The sequence below is a fragment of the Salvia miltiorrhiza genome, chromosome 1 (assembly GCF_028751815.1).
Source record: "Salvia miltiorrhiza cultivar Shanhuang (shh) chromosome 1, IMPLAD_Smil_shh, whole genome shotgun sequence".
NCBI classification, from domain to species: Eukaryota; Viridiplantae; Streptophyta; class Magnoliopsida; order Lamiales; family Lamiaceae; genus Salvia; species Salvia miltiorrhiza.
Genome location: NC_080387.1, coordinates 21,155,309 through 21,175,359, shown reverse-complemented (window position 1 = coordinate 21,175,359; position 20,051 = coordinate 21,155,309). Strand labels below are relative to the sequence as shown.

At 37.9% G+C, this 20,051-nt stretch overlaps 1 protein-coding gene across 2 annotated transcripts; it reads right to left on the bottom strand.

Moving 5' to 3' along the window:
- Positions 1-3,512: 3,512 nt before the first annotated feature.
- Positions 3,513-10,884, bottom strand: LOC131006961 (putative laccase-9). Of its 2 annotated transcripts, none has more exons than XM_057934102.1 (5): positions 9,964-10,884; positions 9,544-9,695; positions 5,172-5,419; positions 4,975-5,103; positions 3,513-4,912 (listed from the first exon to the last, which is right to left on the bottom strand). In XM_057934102.1, the coding sequence occupies exons 1-5, from the start codon at positions 10,063-10,065 to the stop codon at positions 3,855-3,857; spliced, it is 1,689 nt and encodes a 562-aa protein (XP_057790085.1). In that variant the 5' UTR covers positions 10,066-10,884; the 3' UTR covers positions 3,513-3,854. The 2 variants fall into 2 exon arrangements, with proteins under 2 accessions (XP_057790085.1, XP_057790086.1); XM_057934103.1 differs by having other exon boundaries at positions 10,524-10,884.
- Between the last annotated feature and the right edge of the window lie 9,167 nt (positions 10,885-20,051).

Sequence of the window (20,051 nt, the reverse complement as noted above, 5' to 3'; positions counted from 1 at the left end):
CTGGTGGGTGCGATAGGCCGGGTTCGATCCGGCCATCGCACCCACCATTGTGGATGCTCTAAGTAGCAATCACAAACTTCAACAAAATAGTCGCACTATATTTATTTTAATTTCAAAGAATTTATTAACATTTTATACTGTCAATTTCAATTCAAAATAGCTCATTCTTCCTACGTACGTAACTAGGGGTGGAAAATCGGGTTGCGGGTATCGGGTATACCCTCACCCGTCCCGATACCCGCGCGGGTATCGGGTACCCGATACCCGCAAAATTCGGGTGGAGGGTCGGGTGCGGGTATTGGATCCTCGAAAATTGCGGGTAGAGGGTACCCTCGGGTATACCCGCGGATACCCGCACTACCCGCAAATTTAACAATTATAAAATTAAAATTAATACTTTTATTTAGGTTTTTAGGAATTAAACCCCCAAAACTCTCCTAGCCCTAATTTTTCCCCTATTTCGTTCCTGCTGCCCTGGGCCTGGCCGCTGCCTTGGCTCTCGACTCTCTCCCTTCTCGACTTCGCCGTCGCCGCCGCTGCCCCGCGCCGGCCCGTCGCCACCCCCTCGACGCTGCTGTGCTGACTGCCGTCGCCACCCGGCACGTCGCTACTTTGATCTCTCCCTCCTCCGCATCGTCGACATCGGCAGCTGGCATTCGCTCTCCCTCACCTCCCCTTCGTCAGGCTCCCGCGTCAATTTCGCGTTCAAGGCGATTGATGCTCAGCATTGTCCAGGTAATTGTGTTTACTGCTTTTGATTCGTAACTTCTCAGTGAGATTTTGCTGCGATTGGCGTTGTTTGGGGTCGGATTTTCCTTGCGATTGAAAATTTCCGATTTCCCCTCTTTTGATTGTTAAGAACCCTATTGTGTTCATCAATTCTCGAATCCTGGAATAATCTCATTGCTTTTGATTGACCTCTTTCATTCACTCTAAATAGGTATTTCAATTTTTTTTTGTGAAATGCGGGACGAAATACCCTCTCGCGGGACGAAATACCCTCCAGCGGGACCAAAAACCCGCAAAATTACAATTAAAATCAAAATCGCGGGACTGTGAGGGTACCCTCATACCCGCAGCGGGTATCCGCTGCGGGTATTCGGGTACCCGCATCGATGAAGAGGGTCGGGTGAGGGTGCCCTTTTCGGCGGTTTTCGTCCCGCGGGTACCCGCATTTTGCGGGTAGGGTACCCGCGGGTACCCGATTTTCCAGCCCTATACGTAACTTACCCACTATAATTTCAGTTCACTAAGTCCCTCCCACCCACCCACTCTAACCCTAGCCCCTTTCCCCCCTCAAACCCGTCGTAATCCCTCTGCCGCCTGTCTGCTTCAAACCGCCGCCGCCTTCTTCCTCTGCCTGACGAGTAGTGTCATCGCTACTACCCCCTCACTCTGCTCTCATCAGTTTTGCTTCGTCGTCGCGCCGCGTGCTCCCTACGCCGGTCAGATTTTCATTTTGTCTACTTTTTTTCAGCATTTTGAATTTTGATCTCATATTTGTTTTTATTTGATGAAGGAGCTAGGCCAAAATTAGTGCTTCAATTTATGGGCATCAAAGGGCTGAATATTGCTCATGTCAAGAGCCATTTGCAGGTGAGTGCAGCTGATTAAATCTTTTTGTTTGGAGTCACAATAGATGAAAAAGATGAAAAGGTTGGGAAATGTAATTATATCATATTTTAATCAATACTTTGTAGATTTCAAGTTTAAAGATCTTTTGATGATACATTGATACGTTTGATTGGATTGAGTACGAAGAATTTTGATGATGCACTGATTTACTTCCTTTTGATCTCTTATAAGCTTAACATGTTTTTTAGTGGTTCGATTTGTTTGTTTGTTTGTCTCCGTAATTCATGTTGTCTTGTTTATTTATTTATTTTCAATTTTTTTCATCTTCTTCTTATTTCTGTTTGTTTTGGTTAAGTAAACAAGAATCTGGATCTTTGACTGTTAAGATTCTTAGAAGCATAGCGAGGATGATAATAAAATTCACTTAAAGATTTACCTTTTTATTACACAATATTTCTTCTTGATTTAAGAAAATTAAAGAGATAAGGTATTTCACATTTGCAGACTCTTGCTGACCTTATTAGCGATGGAACTATGACGGATCTAGCATGGGCCAAGCTCCCGGAGAGGACATTGAAGTGATCCTATAGTAAGTTAATAATCTTTGATTTTTTTTTTTAAATTTTTTATTTTTTGAAAATATTATGTACTGATAAATTTATTAGGCGATGAAATGAAACAGTCCCTAGCATGGGCAATTTTTCTGGGATTCATTTAGAAGAAACCATTTCCAACATCACAGTTGGAATTAAACAAAGAGCAAATTCAGGTAAACTTTTGTTTTCTTTGGATATTGATGGTTTCCATGTGTGAGGCATATTAGCCCACGTGGCTTGGGGTGTTAGAAAATATGTTTTTAAACAGATAACAATCTATGGATTTTAAAATTGGAATGATTTTCATTGATTTCGTTCAAAAAATACACATGAACAAATCCGACCTCAAACCATGAGAATTCAAAAATCTTCAGATTATCCAGCGCCGGCTGGGTTCCAGCGGACGCGGCTCAAGAAGCCAGCGCCCGCTGGCCAAGAATATAAAGTAATATTGGAGAGGGTGAAAATAAAGAAAATATTATTTTCGTATGCTAATTAAAATTCTGGACAAGCGCTACGCATGCATGTACCCATACTTATATCTCTGTTAGTCGCACCCAGCGGTCGCTGGCAATAATTTTGAGTATCCAGCGATCGCTGGGAATCGGTCCAGCGCTCACGGGCTTGCAACGACCGCTTATTTTTTGATTTCAAATCTGGAAAAATCACGAGCAATTCTTGTTAAAATCCGTCCAAAATCTTTATAGATTCCTGTAGAATTATGAAGATTCTGTGTAAAATCGGTAGATTTCTAAAATCCAGAAATCCTGAACGAATACACCCCTCTTCTTGCAAAATTAAATCCCTTCTTTTTTGAACATGTACCTTGTAAGTCAAAATTGTATTAGGCCTGTATGCGATCTGCTTGTATGCCCCTGACCCAAGGATCGTCACAGTATGTTCGGAAGGTCTTGAAAAGGAGTAAATTGCAAATAATCAGTTGCATCTTGGAGCACAACTTATTGCTATTAAGCAGCAATTGATAATTTTTTCTATCGCGATCATGCTTGATTAGTTGATAGATTTCTACTTTACCTATGTCATACTTGGTATTTTCAATTTTAAATCAATTGATGATATGTACTTGATATTTGGTACTTTGTTGTTAATTTTAGGTATGAAATTTGTATTACTTGCTACAAGATTGTTAATGAAATATTTTTATTTTGAATGGAATAAAATTTATTGTATTTTAATTTTGTTTTGTATTTAGCATTTTAAAATAGGTGTGAACATTAATAATGTTACTAGGGTTTTATATATAAAACATTAATAATGATAAAATCGTAGCCTAATTTTCATAAGGACTACAGTTTACATTGCAGTGTATAAAAGCGAATATAAGACATACAATGCACAGATCCATTAAAACCGTAGACAAAAGTAAACATACGTACACTACAATGAAAAACAAATTACCTATTGCACACTATAGACTACATGTGAAGACTGTAGAGTATGTGCGTGACACTGTAGTCTATGGAAACTACAGACTACGTAGAGAAAAAAAGGGGGTCTTTCTCTACATACCTATTCTCTACAGTGCAGAATGCTCATATTTGTAGTAGTGATAGTTCCATTTTTATATTAGTATAGGTAGATATGATGGGCATACACAGTAATTAATATGGAAGCAGAAGACGATTCGGACTTTTATTCATGGGAAAAGTAGAAGAAGATTTTTCAGCAACGTGGCATATCCGGCGGAGGTGGCAACATCTTCTCATGGGGACGTTCCCCGTCTTTGACGATGAACACCATTCCCATTCCCCAGCTGATATGACGCTCGATATGGCAATGCATGTACCACACTCCCGGATTGTTTGCCTTAAATCTTATTGCGGCCCATCCGCTTTTGGGCACTACAATGGTTTGCATCAACGGCGGGTCGACCAAATTGTAGTTGGCCACATCCCTGATTCTGTTGTAGTTCCCTAAACCGGATCCGACCACGTAGAACCTGTATCCGTGTAGATGTATGGGATGATCGATGAGATGGTTGGCTCCTTGAAGCACCACTTCCACCGTGGTGTTATACTCTAGCATCCGAACCCCTGTTCCGAAGCTCGTCCCCGCCTCTTCTTCGGGTAGCACAACGCCGGTGAAGTCGTAAGATAAATGCGGGAAGTCTGGGAAATCCTCTGTGTAAATTCCATTGATCCCTCTGTAATAAGCCTGTAGAATGTCCAGTCGGAATCGGGGAAGCACGAACGACACGTTGTTCACGCTTGACAGCAGCCTAGTCGACTCCGAACACGTGCTTTTCAGACACGGCATTAGATTCATCGATAGAGTGTAGTACATGAATTCCTCCACCTTCTTAGGAACATCCACGTCGTTTCCTAGACTTCTCAGTCGGTTGATGAAGTTGTTGACCGCCGCTGAGTCTTTGACATCGGGTAAACTTGGAAGAAGCGGTGATGGCGGCGGTGTGTAGTTCCCCACGTACTCGATGATTGCTGTGGTGGGGGTGGTGGGGCTGTGGACGTCTTTGCTGGTGTACATTCTGGTGGCCATGTAATAATGGCTGGGTGGCTGGTTAGCCTCCAGCAGCAAGTCGAGGGTCTGGCCGGGGGGAATCGCAACGTAATCGGTCGTCAACGGCTTCGTGTAGGCGCCGTCAGCGCCAACCACGGTGAGCTCGTGGTTGGCAATTTTGAAGAACATGATGTTGTCCAGCGCCGCATTAACCAATTTGATCAAGTAAGTTTTCCCATATTCCACTCGCAACTTGTACGTATCTGCGCGCACAATAGTTTTTGTTAAGTAATATAATTAATGTGAGCAATTTTTAATTAATTACCTTGGTTTGAGCATGGATACAAGTCTCCTGGTTGGCCATTGAAGAGGAAAGCATTAGAAACTTCAGGATCTCCTCCAGTCTCGAGAAACTCCTTGAAGACTGTTTCAATCTCGGTATTCCACCACTCTCCTGCAACAATATTAATTAATTAATTAATTAAGATGAAATCAACACACACACACGTGCGCATGATATACCTATTAGGATGGGGGGAAAATGGGCATGAGGGATGGGGAAAGGAAAAGACTCAGTCCTGGGCGGTAGAATGACAATGGCGCCATACACAGAATTCCGAGCCCAATCGCTGTGAGCGTGCCACCACAATGTGCCTTCCTCGTCGGAGAGAATAATTTGTTGGGTAAACTTTTGTCCAGGTTCAATTGGGCACTGCGTCACATAGTTGGTGCCATCTGACCATGGATACTGGGGCATTTTTACTCCATGCCTATAATTACCATGCTTAACTTCAGTATGCATGACATGACAATTATTCAAGTGTGATGCATTTATCTAGAATATTCTTGGTGAGAATAAGTTATGTATATTCTAGAGTATTCTAGGTGAAAATAAGCTATGTATATTCTTGAGTATTCTAAATAATACCTAGAACAAGTACGAGCATTCTAGAGATTAGATATTTTTCATATAGTATCTAGAGAATTCCTTAAGCAGATGCTAGTAGAGAATTCTAGATACAAATTAATGTAGTGGGATCTAGATAGATCTTCCCACACCTATAAATAGAGCTCTTGTGAGATTTATAACTAGGGTCGGCCCTTTAGTGAATGAAGCGGGGCAATGGCCCAGGGCCCCCAATTTTTGGGGGCCCCAAAATTTAGGCCCATTTGTATTATACCCTAGTAAAAAAAAAAAAAATTTGCTATTGTGGGAGATGGACAGATGCAGCAAGCCAGCCCAGCAGCTCAACAATTTTTTTTTTTAAAATTTAATTTTCCAATCGGCTCTCTCTATGCTCTCATCTCTATTCTCTCTCTCTCTCTCTCCCCCAAACGGTTTTATCGGCCCTGCACTCTCTCTGACTCTCTCTCGACACTCCACTCTCTCCATCTCTCAACTCTCTTGGCTCTGCTCTGCTGGCTACTGCGTTCTGGTCGCCCGTCGCCGGTGCTCCGGCCTGTAGCTGCGCCTCTGCCGGAATTGCAAACTGGTGTGTTGTTTCCAATTTAAATTTAATTGCTTTGAGTTAGAACTTAGAAGTTTAAGGTATTTTGTTGGCTGCTGTGTTTATTTTGATTCTTTGAAATTTGATTTTGATTTTAATTAGAATTTATTTGTTAATTGAGTAATTGTTATTGTTTATTTGTTTTATTGAGGTTGAAATTTATTGTGGATATTATGTTGCCTAGAAAATATGCATCGGGTAGTCAAAAAAGAAATAAAATAAAAAGAATTGATGAGGTGATTAAAACTAAAAAAAGGAGCCATTCATAAGTTTCTTATACCTAGTTCTAGTTCTTCATTGAAAGAAGTTGATGTGATTGAAAATGAAGAGGTTGACGCTATTATTGAGAATGAAAATAATGCTTTGAACAAAGAAATTGATGTAGATGAGGATGATAATGAGAATGAGAATGACAATGAGAATGGTGCTTTGCATATAGAAATTGATGATGTTACTTTGAATATATTTGATCCAAGAACTTGGGATAATATTGATAATAAAACTAGAGATATATTGATTGAGAAAGGTCCCCTAAGAGAGTATAATCTTACATTCCCCGTAGATGAATTTGGTAAACATTTTGCATATTCTCATTATGATGATTTTGTTTCTCAAAATGCTAGAAGATCTAAGTTATTTTTGTAATTATTTCATTATTGTTTTTTAGTTTATTGCACTTTTATAGTTATAGGGGCCCCTTTTTTTCCTTTTCGCCTAGGGCCCCCGAAATGTCAGGGCCGACCCTGTTTATAACTATCTCAAAAAACATCACTCTATCTAATATTATCTAAGTTCTTTGGAGACAAGAGCTCCATCTTCTACACACACTACACTCACAATATTCTCTACATCACTTCACTACAATCACTCACCACACTCAAACCACTATATAATCACCCCCATTTTCTAACAAGAATCTATATATATATATATAAAAGCAAAATAAACTCTATCCTACGTGGCGCCGTATAATCACTTTATTTCAATTTTCCTCAATTCTCATTTATTCTTATATTTTTCAATATCTCTAATCAATCTCCACCTCTAATCAAACTTCATCCATTAAAAAATCTATAAAAATCAATAATATATAAATCTATATATATAAAAAATCAATAATATAACTTATATAATATATGTAAGTTACTCCAACGAATATAATATTAATATGAATTTTTTGAGTTTCAAGTTGTACAATTAATAATAATATAATGCTCCAACGAATTTTACATATATTAATATGCAGAATATATACATCAATTTATTCCAACGAATTTTAGATTCATATGCAGATCATATACATCGAAATACTAATTAGTTAACATATGAGTTTCAATTACATATCCCAAGTTAAATATTTTTTCAACATTCATTTTTTTTTTTCAAAATTTTAATTAATTTTGAATAAAAATAATTTATGAATATTTCTAAGATTTATAGTTTATAGTTTTGATTTAAATATTACAGTGTTCTAATGATTTTTTTAAACAGATTTGCAGTTCACAGATGATCAAATAATAACATTGGTTGAAATTGAGAAGTTGTTTATTGCTAATTTCACTAGTTTAACCAATTTTCCTACCATGTCGTTATCAAACGAAACTGTCATATCTGATTCAGAGAATCTATTGATATTAGAAGAGATGTCTTACAACATGGAAGAAATGAAAGAAGACAACCTTAAACTATATGTCTATATCCCTCTTTGATAGATGAGCGAAGAATGATTTATGAAAAAAACATGGAAGAAATGATAGAAGACAATGTTAAACTATATGTCTATATCCCTATTTAACAAATGAGCAAAGAATGATTTACGAAAAAATAATGGTTGTGGTTGATAGTGGTGTAGGGAGGAATTTTCTTTTTATATGGATATAACATCATTACTGTTGCCTAGGGCTACACACTCTAAATTTGGTATACCATTAGATTGCCACAAAGTGTAATTTTGTATAGCTATTAATTTTGAAAATTAAAAAATGCAAGTTTATTTTGTTTTGAGTTCGTCCTCCATTTCAGAAAATAGAAAAAAAAATATTAAAATATATTAAAAATTACAAATTATCTTTATGTATGTATGTATGTATGTATGTATGTATATGGTCAGAAGGGCTGGTCTAATATATTTTTCTCATTAGCTAAAATTCATTATTTTGTTGTTTAAGTTTTGATTAATTGTCTTCCTTTGTACAGAATATGAATGAGTACACATTTGATGAAAGTACATTTTGATTTCAAATATACATATTACATATAATAATTTTATCATAAAAAATAGGCAAATGCTTTTGGTTTGGATACAGAAGAAACCAACGAATTTGCATAATGAATACTTAAAATAGGTGACTGTTGACATTATCAAAATACATTCTTATACGTGCATTATGCAACAAATCCTATTGCAGCTATAATGGAAAACGCATATAATGCATTTGACCCATAAATGTTTAAGAATAGAGCTATCTTGGCCCCCCACCAATGAGATGGTTGATACGATAAATAACTATGTCATGTCTATAATGTCCATCAAAGAAAGGGTTTGCCTAAGTTCAAACAGCATTCGCAAAGAAGATGGACAAGTGAACCTCGATGAACATGTATTCTCGGATGAATATCTAAACACGATCAAGTGTTCAGGATTGCCGAGTCATGAAATTAAGAGGGATGCATAATCATGTTTTTTAGAAATATTGATCCATCTAATGAGCTTTGCAATGACACTAGGCTAATAGTAATTAAACTTGGGGAACACGTAATTGAAGGCAAACTCATTTCAGAAAAAAAAAAATACGGGCAATTAGTTTCCTATAGCTGGAATAATTACGAGTCCATCGGATTTCACTAAAATTTCAATTCGGTTTTAGAGAAGGCAATTCTCTGTGAGTGTTTGTTTTGCTATGAAAATAAATAAAAATCAGGGACAATCTCTTTCAAATATAGGATTATATCTACTGAAATCTGTTTTTAGTCATGGATAACTTTACGTGTCAAATTTGATAATTTATTCAAACTTTGGTAGCTTAAGTCATTAATGAGTTTATTTTATTGTTTTTTCTTATTTTTTTAGTTACTGATTCCAACTACATGCATTTAATTTAGATACGTTTCAAATAATTGTTCCAATTTTTCTTTTAATATTTTGTGGGTTGAAACTCTGCTTACATATAAATTTCATAAGATATTTAAATTAAATTAATTTTAAATAAATATTACAGCTTTTTTACTTTAAAATAATTTTATTAAATTCTCTATTTTAGTGAAAAGAAATTCATGAAACAAAAAATATAATATTAAATAATTTTATAAATTTATATTTTAATAGATCCCGTCGAAATTCGATGGGCCACTTACTAATGCAACATTATAATATTTCATATTTTTACCAGTGGATGCTGATATTTTGATCGGCGCGATTCACAATATTCATTGTAATCAGATCTCCCCTCCTAGCATATATGGTTGGCCCCGGGAACTGTCCATTTATGGTCAGCATAGTCTTTTTGGTGCATAGTCTAGTGTGCGCAGAATTTACCACCTGAAATAAGTTGGGGGGAATTCAAATTACCTACTTTTTCTTTTTTTTTTTCAATTAAAATTACAAGAGCTATTTCAATATAATCAATTATGCACGTATACGGAACCTCAACACCAACATCTAAAAGTGAGAAAACATCACCGCACGAACACGAGATTCAAGCCAAGACTTGTCACAACGGAGAGTCTTTGAATGCCTCAACCTTACGCCTCATTGGCAAATTAATTTTTCTTAAAATAAAAGGTGATGATGATGAAAATATACTTACTTCAAACGTACAACAACGAATTGAAGCATTAACTTGCGTTGCGCCTCCAATCATAATAACACCTAAGTAGCACAGAATGAAGGCCTTTGTAGCCGAAAACATTTTTTATTTTTTTTGTGTGTGGTAAATATGTATAACTATTGTCTGTTAGTGTCATATTTATAGAACTTGTTCTCAATAGAACTTGCTTTTGTTAAAGATTGCTCTATGATCAATATTGTGTCCACGTCAGATACCTTATATAAAGTCTATTCTGGGCATATGTGCACGTGCGCATTGCATTTGGATGAGAACACGTGTCCCCCAACGAAAACCAACTCGGTTCAACACTTAAATGTCCTTTCCGGTTTGCATTCTTTTAATACTGCTGTTTTGTGAAAAAGAAATGGTTCGTGTGCAATAAAATGATGCCACCAATCATTCCACTATAATCAACAAGAAACTATCAAAAATTCAATGTCTTAGCACAATCCAATATTTAAGAGCTACTATCTCATAACAAAAATGATCAAAAACGCAATCAAAGTTAAAGAAAAAATAAAAATAAAAATTAGTAAAACCTTTCAGCGAGGCGAGCTGACGATCCAAGCATATGAATTTTGGAATCCGCGAATTTCGTCTTTGCCCCCTTTCCCGCTCAGCCGCCCGATCGCTCGCGACAGGTGCTCCCCTTTCAACGTCTTCACGTCCTTGATCTCGAACGACTAAACGTAGAGCTCATCCATCCGGAGCATGAAGGCGTGCGCGAAGTCAGCGCACTTCTGCAGGTTGCTCGCTCGACCCTGCGCGCCTTGAGATTCATCCGGATCTCGATTTTCATCTCCTCGTAGATTTCGAGCCACGCTTTCTTCAGAGGGGTGCGGCGGCACCGAGATTTTGCGGAACTGGATCAGGCCGGAAGTTCGGCTTCTGTGCGAATAGGACCGGTTACAAGAAAACTGGTCGAACACCGACGGAAATCACCGACGGACTATTTTCCGTCGGTAGATACCGACGGACCGTCATCCGGCAACATCGCCGGAGCCGACATCTATTTCCGATGAAAATACCGACGGACTACCGACGGCGACGCTTTGGGACTAGTGCACTATGTTATTGTCATTAAGGCTTGATCAGTGCTTTGGTGTCAATTGTTTAATATTGATATATTGTTTTTTTTTAATTACTTGCTACTTTTGTATCACTTAATTTGGAGTTGAAAGTTTCTTGGCTGCATACCATTTTATAACTTTGATTTTTAACTATAAACCTTCTTCGATTTCATTTTTCAGAAACAAAGTTACGTGTCAAATATATTTGTAGAGCATTTGTGTTTTTATTATATTTGCCGGAAAATGGCTATGATATAGCAATTGGGAGTTCATACTATTTATTAGGGGTGGTAAACCGGTCGGCAACTTTGTAAAATGTGTGCAATAGGATTTGAACTATTGAGTTCAAAGATAGAATGAATGAGGTCTTATCCATTGCACCAATTCATGACTTGTGATAATTTAGAACAATTTTTTTTTTATAGACACATGTAATTTATATTAAAAAAAAAAGAACAATGATAATAAATTAATTCCAACGCATGTAGTGGTTAAAATTTTGTAAGACTAAGACCAAATAATATCATCTCAAATTTTGCATCGCACATTTGCACTAGTAGAAAAGAGCAAAACTAGGAACAACGAAATATGGTCCATTTTCTTGAACTATAAAAACAAATAATAAAAAATGGCCCCATCCAACAACTATAAAACTTATTTAATTATTACAAACGATGAAACTTATTTAATTATTGCAGATGATGAATACAAATAAGAAATGGCCCCATTAACACCTAAATTCTACAAAATACAAATGAATGAATGGCCCCATCCAACAACTATAAAATTTATTTAATTATTACAAATGATGAAACTTATTTAATTATTGCAGATGATGAATACAAATAAGAAATGGCCCCATTAACACCTAAATTCTACAAAATACAAATGAATGAATGATGAATCTATCGGGTGCAACCGTGCAATGAATAGAATGAATACACATACTTACATCAGAGACTATCTCTTCTTGATTCTGCCGAACTGTCTGCTGCTGCCTGCTGCTACTGCCGGAGGGAAAAACCGGTGGAGGAGGCGAGCTTGGCGGAGGAGGCGAGCTGGCGGAGTGAGCGAGGCCGGCAAAGTGACAAGCTGCTGCTGCTGCTGCCGGAGGGAAAAATCGGCGGAGAAGGCGCCGGTGCAAGGGACGAGCGCCGCTGCTGCCGAAGGGAAAAATCGGCGGAGGAGGCGCTGGTGCAATGGACGAGCGCTCGCTGCTGCTGCTGGGACGACCGGACGAGCTGTACCGCCTCTGCTGCTGCCTACTGGGACTGCCGGACTGGAGAAAGGGAGGGAGGCGCCGGTGGGAGAGGCAGCAACGCCGGTGCCGGTGGGAGGCAGGGATGGGAGGGATGGAAGTCAGTGGAGCCGTGGAGGCGGCTGCAAGGAATGGAACAGCGGCTGGAAAGCCTGGAATGGAACCCTAAATGACTAACTAATGTTAAATTAATAAATTAATTAATTTAAAAAATCGGTTAATCGATAAAAAATCATATAATAAAAAGATAAAACGTACCCGCTTCTCTAAAAAAATAGCAAAATCAATCTTCCTCATCTGTGAGTGCTCCATCTCAAACAACGAGGCAATATCTCCCCGCGCTCTCGAAAGCCACATTGGCTTCCCAAAGCTGGAACGGCCTCGTACGACCAAATTTGTAAGGCCCAAACCGGACCATAAAAGTGGTAATCTTTTTCAGCTTGGTCCGGGGCAATCGCAACAGTGTCTATGTAGTAAGACAATGCGCCATACGTGTACGAGCCCCATGGAAAGGTATCCCAACGCTCAAAATCCTCAACTAATGTCCATGCCCAATCCTCGATCACTAGATTATCCCGACATAGGAGGAAGAGATAGTACACCAAAAGGTTTGCAGCCTTCAAATAGTCTTCCACATCCTTGCCAAGGCTCTTCTCATTGAATCTCTTGCGCAACACATTCACCTTCGTGGATACACCATTGAAGAATCGATAGAATATACCATTCCGTGGAGGCTTGTGTTTTGCATATGGATCAAAGTCACTGTTGCCAAAGTGAAGTCCCGTGACAAGGGCATACTCCGTTGGCCTAAATCGAATGGTCCGTCCACCAACTTGAAACCAAGACTCGTCACATGGTATATCACTACCTTTCAATTGACGAGCTAGCAAGTGATGTAGAGCATTACTTGCACTACGGTTTCTCTTGATATCAATCAACCGCCTACTACGCCCTCTCTAAATCTCTCTACAGCCAACGGACATCTAATATCAAGTAAAATACTCTTGACCTCCTTCAATATTTCAGCCCTCATATAAAGATTAACTCCACGGGTCACGTAGATCAATGTAGGCCTTTTCCAATCACAATTAATCTACAAAATCAATGTATTAAAAACAAATTAGAAAGATAATCATGTATTTGAAACAAATAATACAACAATTAAAAAAAAACAAGGCGGGGGAGGCGGGCTGTCGAGATCACGATGGGAGGCTCCCATCGTGACCACGATGGCCGCCATCGTGGGCCATGGTTGTGACCTCGACGGCGCCATCGTGCCCACGATGGGAGCCTGCCATCGTGAATCCGACGACGAGACCCCCGTCGTGCCCACCCGCCCCAAGCCCCCTTCGTGCCCACCCCGCCTCAGTCCCATGTCGCGCCCACCCTGCCCCAACCCCCGTTGTGCCAGCCCCCGTCGTTCCCAAAAATCCGTCGAAAATTTCAAAAAAAACTCCAAAATTCTAAAGAAATTTTCAACAAATCTCAACAAACTCAAGCTATTTACCAACTAAACATGATTCATAAAGCATTATAACACATATACATGCATTTAAGCTCCAATTTTTTAAAAATAGGAATTGGGCGAAAATTAGGGCTCACTCACCGGAGGAGTAGGATATGCGAGACGCTCCTCTTCGGAGCTTGTCGCCGACGCCGACGCCGAGTCGTCGCCGTTCCGATCGCGGTCGCCCATCTCGATGTCGTGCCTGGAATTTGATCGTGAGGTGGCGCCGGTCGTGAGCGTGTCGTGAGTTGTGAGAGAGAGAGAGAAATTTTCTAATTTGGGGGTGGAGGGGGGAGGGGCCAAGAGAAGCTTTGTCTTCTCTTTTTTTATTTTTTTTGCTTTTCTTTAATGATATAATGTAAGGGTCTTTTAGTCTTTTAAGTGATTTTGGTATACAAAAGAGTTGTTTTTAAGTTGAGGCTAAAAAACTTATCTTTTTTAATTTTTGGTATTTAAAATCTTGGACCCCTTTCATGAATATCAAATTATAAGTATAAATTTAAAACTTATATTCATAATGTTAGTAAATGATTCATTTTTTATTTCAAAAATATCAAATTATAAATATAAGTTTTAAACTTATATTTGAGATGTAAGTAAATGAATATCAAATTATAAGTATAAGTTTTAAACTTAAATTTGAGATGTAATTGTAAGTAAATAATTCACTTGTTAATGATGTATATTTATAATTGTTTTAGGTTATCCATCCACATCAATTGCTCAAACGAATCAAACAGATATACGAGACATACACGGTAGGGGACACAATATCTTACACAGTTTATTACACAGTAGAATGACATAACCGTGTAGTCAACTGTGTAACTAAGAACACCAACCTTTAGAGTTCTTTATTAAAAAGAATTTTCGATAAAATATTTGTAATTTACCACTTAATTATATTTCATGTTCTAACAAATCAGAAATTAACATTTATTTGAAGTTGTAAGTATTTGAAAGAGTTAATCTTGCTTCAATAAATATCTTCAATATATTAGTGGAGATAAAGGTAATATATAGTCTAATTATTAATAATTGATGCACAATTCATACTTGTAATTGTTTATCATAATCATCAACTTTAATGATGTATATTTATAATTGTTTTGGGGTATCCATCCACGTCAATTGCTCAAACGAATCGCACAGCTATACGAGACATACACGGTAGAGAACACGATATCTTACACAGTTTACTACACAGTCGAATGACATAACAAGTGAATCATTTACTAACATTATAAATATAAGTTTAAAATTTATACTTATAATTTGATATTCATGAAATTCAAGAATGATTAAGGCACATATTAACAGTTTTTTTAATACTCCCTCCGTCCGCCAAGATTATGTCACAATTACTATATCGGGCGTCCGCCAAGATTATGTCACTTTCCTTTTATGGTAGTGGTCTCACCATCCTCTTTAATATTTTATCCTTACTAACACTCTTTATTTACAAAAAAATCACTCAAAATTCAATCTCAACCACTCATCTCATAAAGTGGTGGGACCCTTTTCTCCACTACATCAAAATCATCATCAATTTTATTAAATCTCGTGCCCAAGCAAATTGTCATAATCTTAGCGGACGGAGGGAGTATTAAAGCATTAGTAACAGTTTTTTATTTAATTACGTTTACTTTGAAATCTAAAACATACTTTTTTCATTACCATAATATTTTATTCTAATATATATATATACATATATATATATATATAATATGTATCTTAAATAAAAGTTCATAAAAATACCTTTAATTTCATATAAAATATATAAGAAATAATATTGAAATAAATATCCCTGGTACCCCACTTTTAATTCTTAAATTTCTCATTGCTTGACCAAAAAAAAATATTGAATTAAATACTCCCTCCGTCCCACTTCAATTGGCACTTTTACTTTGGGCACGAAGATCAAGAATAAAGGGTTGAGTGTGTAAAGTGGGTGGGGGCCATTTGTTTAATGTGTGTAGAGAAGGTAGGGACCACATACTATTTTTGGAAAGTGCCAATTGAAGTGGGACAAACAAAAAAGGCAAGTGTGCCAATTGAAGTGGGACGGAGGGAGTATGTTATTAACATTTAAAGAATAACATGCTTTCAGTTATTTCTTTCACTTTCACATCCGTTTTTTCCCCCCATTTTATTCTTTTTTTTTACATCTTTTTGAATATTTGATTATTTTTATGCCAAGGTTTCTTCAGTTTCTCTATGTCAATTTGTGCAATCTATTTAGCTTTCTCTCTGTTTCTTTAAAAATGTGTTAATCTTTATGAACTAGTATAAATTAGTAGATACAATTTAATACAATAATAATAATAATAATAATAATAATAATAATAATAATAATAATAATAATAATAATAAATCGTAGGTCGTGATAAAATTTAAGAAATGGTTAAGTACCAAATCCCCCCAACGTTGGGGCCCCTATCGCGTATAGGACCCTATAGTCAGGGTAAGCGCTGTTTACTACCTCAACGTGGCTAAACCTAAGCAATCCCTCCCCCCCCCGCGTTTTAACGGCGCTTAACACCGTTAGTTTTTTTAATTTTTTTATTATTATTTTAATGAAGGTGGCCCCCATGTCACACGTCACTACCACCAACCTTCTCCCCCCATCCCTGCCGCCGCCCCCCCAGACATGTTCTTCCCCAACCTCCGCTGCAGCTTCCCCCGCCACCGCCAGCCATGCCTTCCCCGACCACCATCACAGATCCACCGCCTTTCCTCCACCACCCTCTACCGCGTCTTCTCCAGCTCCAGCTCCCTCCGCTACCCTCCCTCACCACCACACCTCTTCTTCCACCGCCTTTCTCCACCACCATCACAGATCCACCGCCTTCCTCGACGGCCTCTGTCGCCTACCCCCAACAATCCCTTCTCCTCCTCCGCCGCCCTCCCCCACCAGACTATGCGCCTCCGCCGCACCAACTGAAGCTCCAAAAATTGGGGGTTCGATTTCTCCAAAAGTTGGGGTTTGATTCTGAATTTCTCGACCTCTCTCTGAATTGGGGTTCGATTTCTTTTGTTGTGGTGGTGGTGGCGGTTGGGAAGATGGGGGAGGATGTTTGGCAATGGCTACTGGGAAGATTGGGGGAGGATGTACGGTGAAGAGAGAGAGGGGGACGCCGGGAGGTTTGGGAAATGGATGTCTGGTGGTGGTGAAAGGCATGGCTGGTGGTGGCGGGGGAAGCGGCAGCGGAGGTTGGGGAAGAACATGTCTGGGGGCGGCGGCGGCGGGGATGGGGGGAGAAGGTTGGTGGTAGTGACGTGTGAAATGGGGGCCACCTTCATTAAAATAATAATAATAAAAAAATTAAATAACTAACGGTGTTAAGCGCTGTTAAAACGCGGGGGAGGGGGGGAATTTGCTTAGGTTTAGCCACGTTGAGGTAGTAAACAACGCTTACCCTGACTATAGGTTCCTATACGCGATAGGGGCCCCAACGTTGGGGGGGATTTGGTACTTAACCCTTTAAGAAATAGTAATAACTTAGTCTAATTGGTTGAAAAAGACATTTAAAAAAAATCAGTAAATTATTACAAAAATTCAAACTGGAAAAAATGAGAAAATAGAAAAGAAAAAAAGAAGAAGCTTAAAATGGAGAAAATGAAAAAACAAAAAAAAAACATTTCAAAAAAATTCAAATTGGAAAAAAGATGCGAAAATGGAGTATATCTAACTGTTAATAATGAATCTTCAAACACATTAAGACCACTCCCAACGGTGACTCTCATGGAGAGTCACCCGCATACGACAAAATCCTTAATTTATTAAAATAATTGAAAAGTCACCAAATTTGGGTGACCGGGTGCCTCTGCCGCCCGGGTCACGCCATACTCCCTTTTTTTCTGAACAAGCCATGTGTCAATATTTAATTGGTGGATTAAATTTTATTTAGATAAATTTTTATGATAATTTTTTTTATAAAAAATATATTAAATTTATATTAAAATTTATATTATTTTCAGCTTTATAAATAGAACTTAATTTTTATATATTTTTTTGGCATCGAAAATTAAATATGTGATTTGCATTTTCTAGTTGTATTTTTAAGTTTCACATATTGTACTTTGATTTATTTAATTTTAGTTATTTGTTTAATTCTTGTAATCTTCATTTTTGATTGAGTTAAGTATCAATTATAATATATGACAATGTTTAATTATAATATGATTACAAATTTTAGAAAAATAAAATAACTATTTATTTTATTTTGTTAAAAATAATAAATAAATATTTAACTTTAATTTATATTTTATTTTAGATATTAGATAATTAAAAATAAAGTGAAAAGAAGAAATATGTAAGTTGGGTTGGTGTCATTATTGGGAGTGAAAATTATATTAGATTGTGGATTGTGTAGGTGGATGAAAGAAATGAATATTTTATTAAAAAGTTGAGTAAGGTTGGATTGGAAGAGTGTCACGACTGTAGCTAGTCTAACAAACATAAGTTCGAAAGGTGTCCTAGGAGGTAAAAGTATAATCCTATTCAAAAATGTCTCCTGCATGCAGTTCTTATAGGGGACACGTGTCATCATTTTATTGGGACACGAAAGCCTCTTCCAAAACAGCCACTTTTTTTATAAAATAGTGGTTTCACTCAACCGGACGTATTACATTAAAGCAAACCGGAGCAGAGATATAAAATATTGGACCGAGTGGGTTTTTTTTGTGGGACACGTGTTGGCATCTAGATGCGCATATATCCAGGTAGACTTTACCCTTTTGCATGAAAGGCAGCACGTGCCTGTGATCCGAGAAAGTTTAGCAGTTTATAACTTTATCTTTGCATTTAGTGTAGCGTATTTGTCTATCTCAGTTTATGCTTTTAAGATTTTACTATCTAAAGTCATGCAGTACAGCTGCAAACACTCAAAAAGGAAGCTCCACCCATGAGGGATTGTCTCATGAAATCAAGACATGCCTATATGATTGAGAAAGATCAGATAATGCGCTCCTAATCAGGATCACCCTTAAGATTTGAATATGTGTCCCTTTATTAAAGTGAAAAATCCAGCTAATTTTGTTACATAAGCCCGGCGCTGAAGTTAGAATTTTACAATTAAATACACCAACTTTATAAGTTGTTCAATTTTGACGCCGATTTAATTTTCGATGATCGTAAAAAAAATGACGTGAAGTTAGGATTTCATTTTAGATCATTTTGTTATTTGTCTGGCGAACTAAAAGGCATGTGCCGGCGACCCACGTAGGAGCTACGTCATTTTAAAATTTGAAAAAAATGAAATTGGCGTAAAAATTGAACAGCCTACAAAGTTGATGTATTTAATTGTAAAATCCACGTCAATATGGATTTTGAGCAAAGTTTGTGTATTTACATGTATTTTTCTTAAAATCAATGCTTTACAAAAATTTATGAGAGAAAAAGAAAGACTTTATTGCCTTTTATTCAATTCAAGTAGGTAGAAATGTTCTTATTATAGATCTATATGGTTTGATTCATATGAAATTAAAATAATTACTTGATTCTACACATTAGTCATACATTATTTTATTTTATAATATCCAACTAAACTCAATAAATAAAAATTGTATGTGTGTCAACTGGAGAGAGAGAGTTGAGGCGGCGCTAGGTGGAGGTGGAAAGGACGGCGACACTAAACTCAGAGGCGGTGGAGGCAAGGAATCGCGCCGCCGTTCTTGAGACCCGCGATGGCGTGGGTGCTGCCGACGGCGGCGTGGGTGGTGCAGGGGTAGTGAGGCCAATGGAGGCGACAGCGTATGTGGAGCAGGCGACGGGGGTTGACGGCGGACAGATCTGGGGGGCGCGAGGGCGTGGAGGCGGCAGATCGACGGCGATGGTGAGCGAGAACTTTGAAGAGAGACGGGAGGCGGATGGTGGGCGAGAAGGGAGGCCGTTGAGCCGGCGGTAGGCGGCGCTAGGGTTTAGAGATGGAGGGATGAAGAAGAAGGAAATTTAGAGATGGAGAGGCAGACCGCGGAAGTATCGAGATCGAGAGAGAGAGATGCAAAATGGATGATTTTATTTAGGCAATTAATTAGGGATTAATTAAGCTTTAAGTGACCCCTTATTATTTCCCAAAATAGAAACGTGTCATGTAGGTTGGGACAACCCAAAATGGAATACATATCATGAATAATGGGACGGAGGGAGTAATTAATATGAAGAAAATGGGATTTTAGAAGCTATATAGAGAATTAACTAATCCTACTTAATTTAATTCACTTACATCCA

Bases quoted from the DNA above. Each gene is read 5' to 3' on its own strand.
- LOC131006961 (XM_057934102.1), bottom strand. From the start codon at position 10,065: ATGTTTTCGGCTACAAAGGCCTTCATTCTGTGCTACTTAGGTGTTATT. The intron at 9,696-9,963 runs GTAAGTATATTT...AACTTATTTCAG, and splicing joins TTCGTTGTTGTACGTTTGAA to GTGGTAAATTCTGCGCACAC. The intron at 4,913-4,974 runs GTAATTAATTAA...TTGTGCGCGCAG, and splicing joins GTATCCATGCTCAAACCAAG to ATACGTACAAGTTGCGAGTG.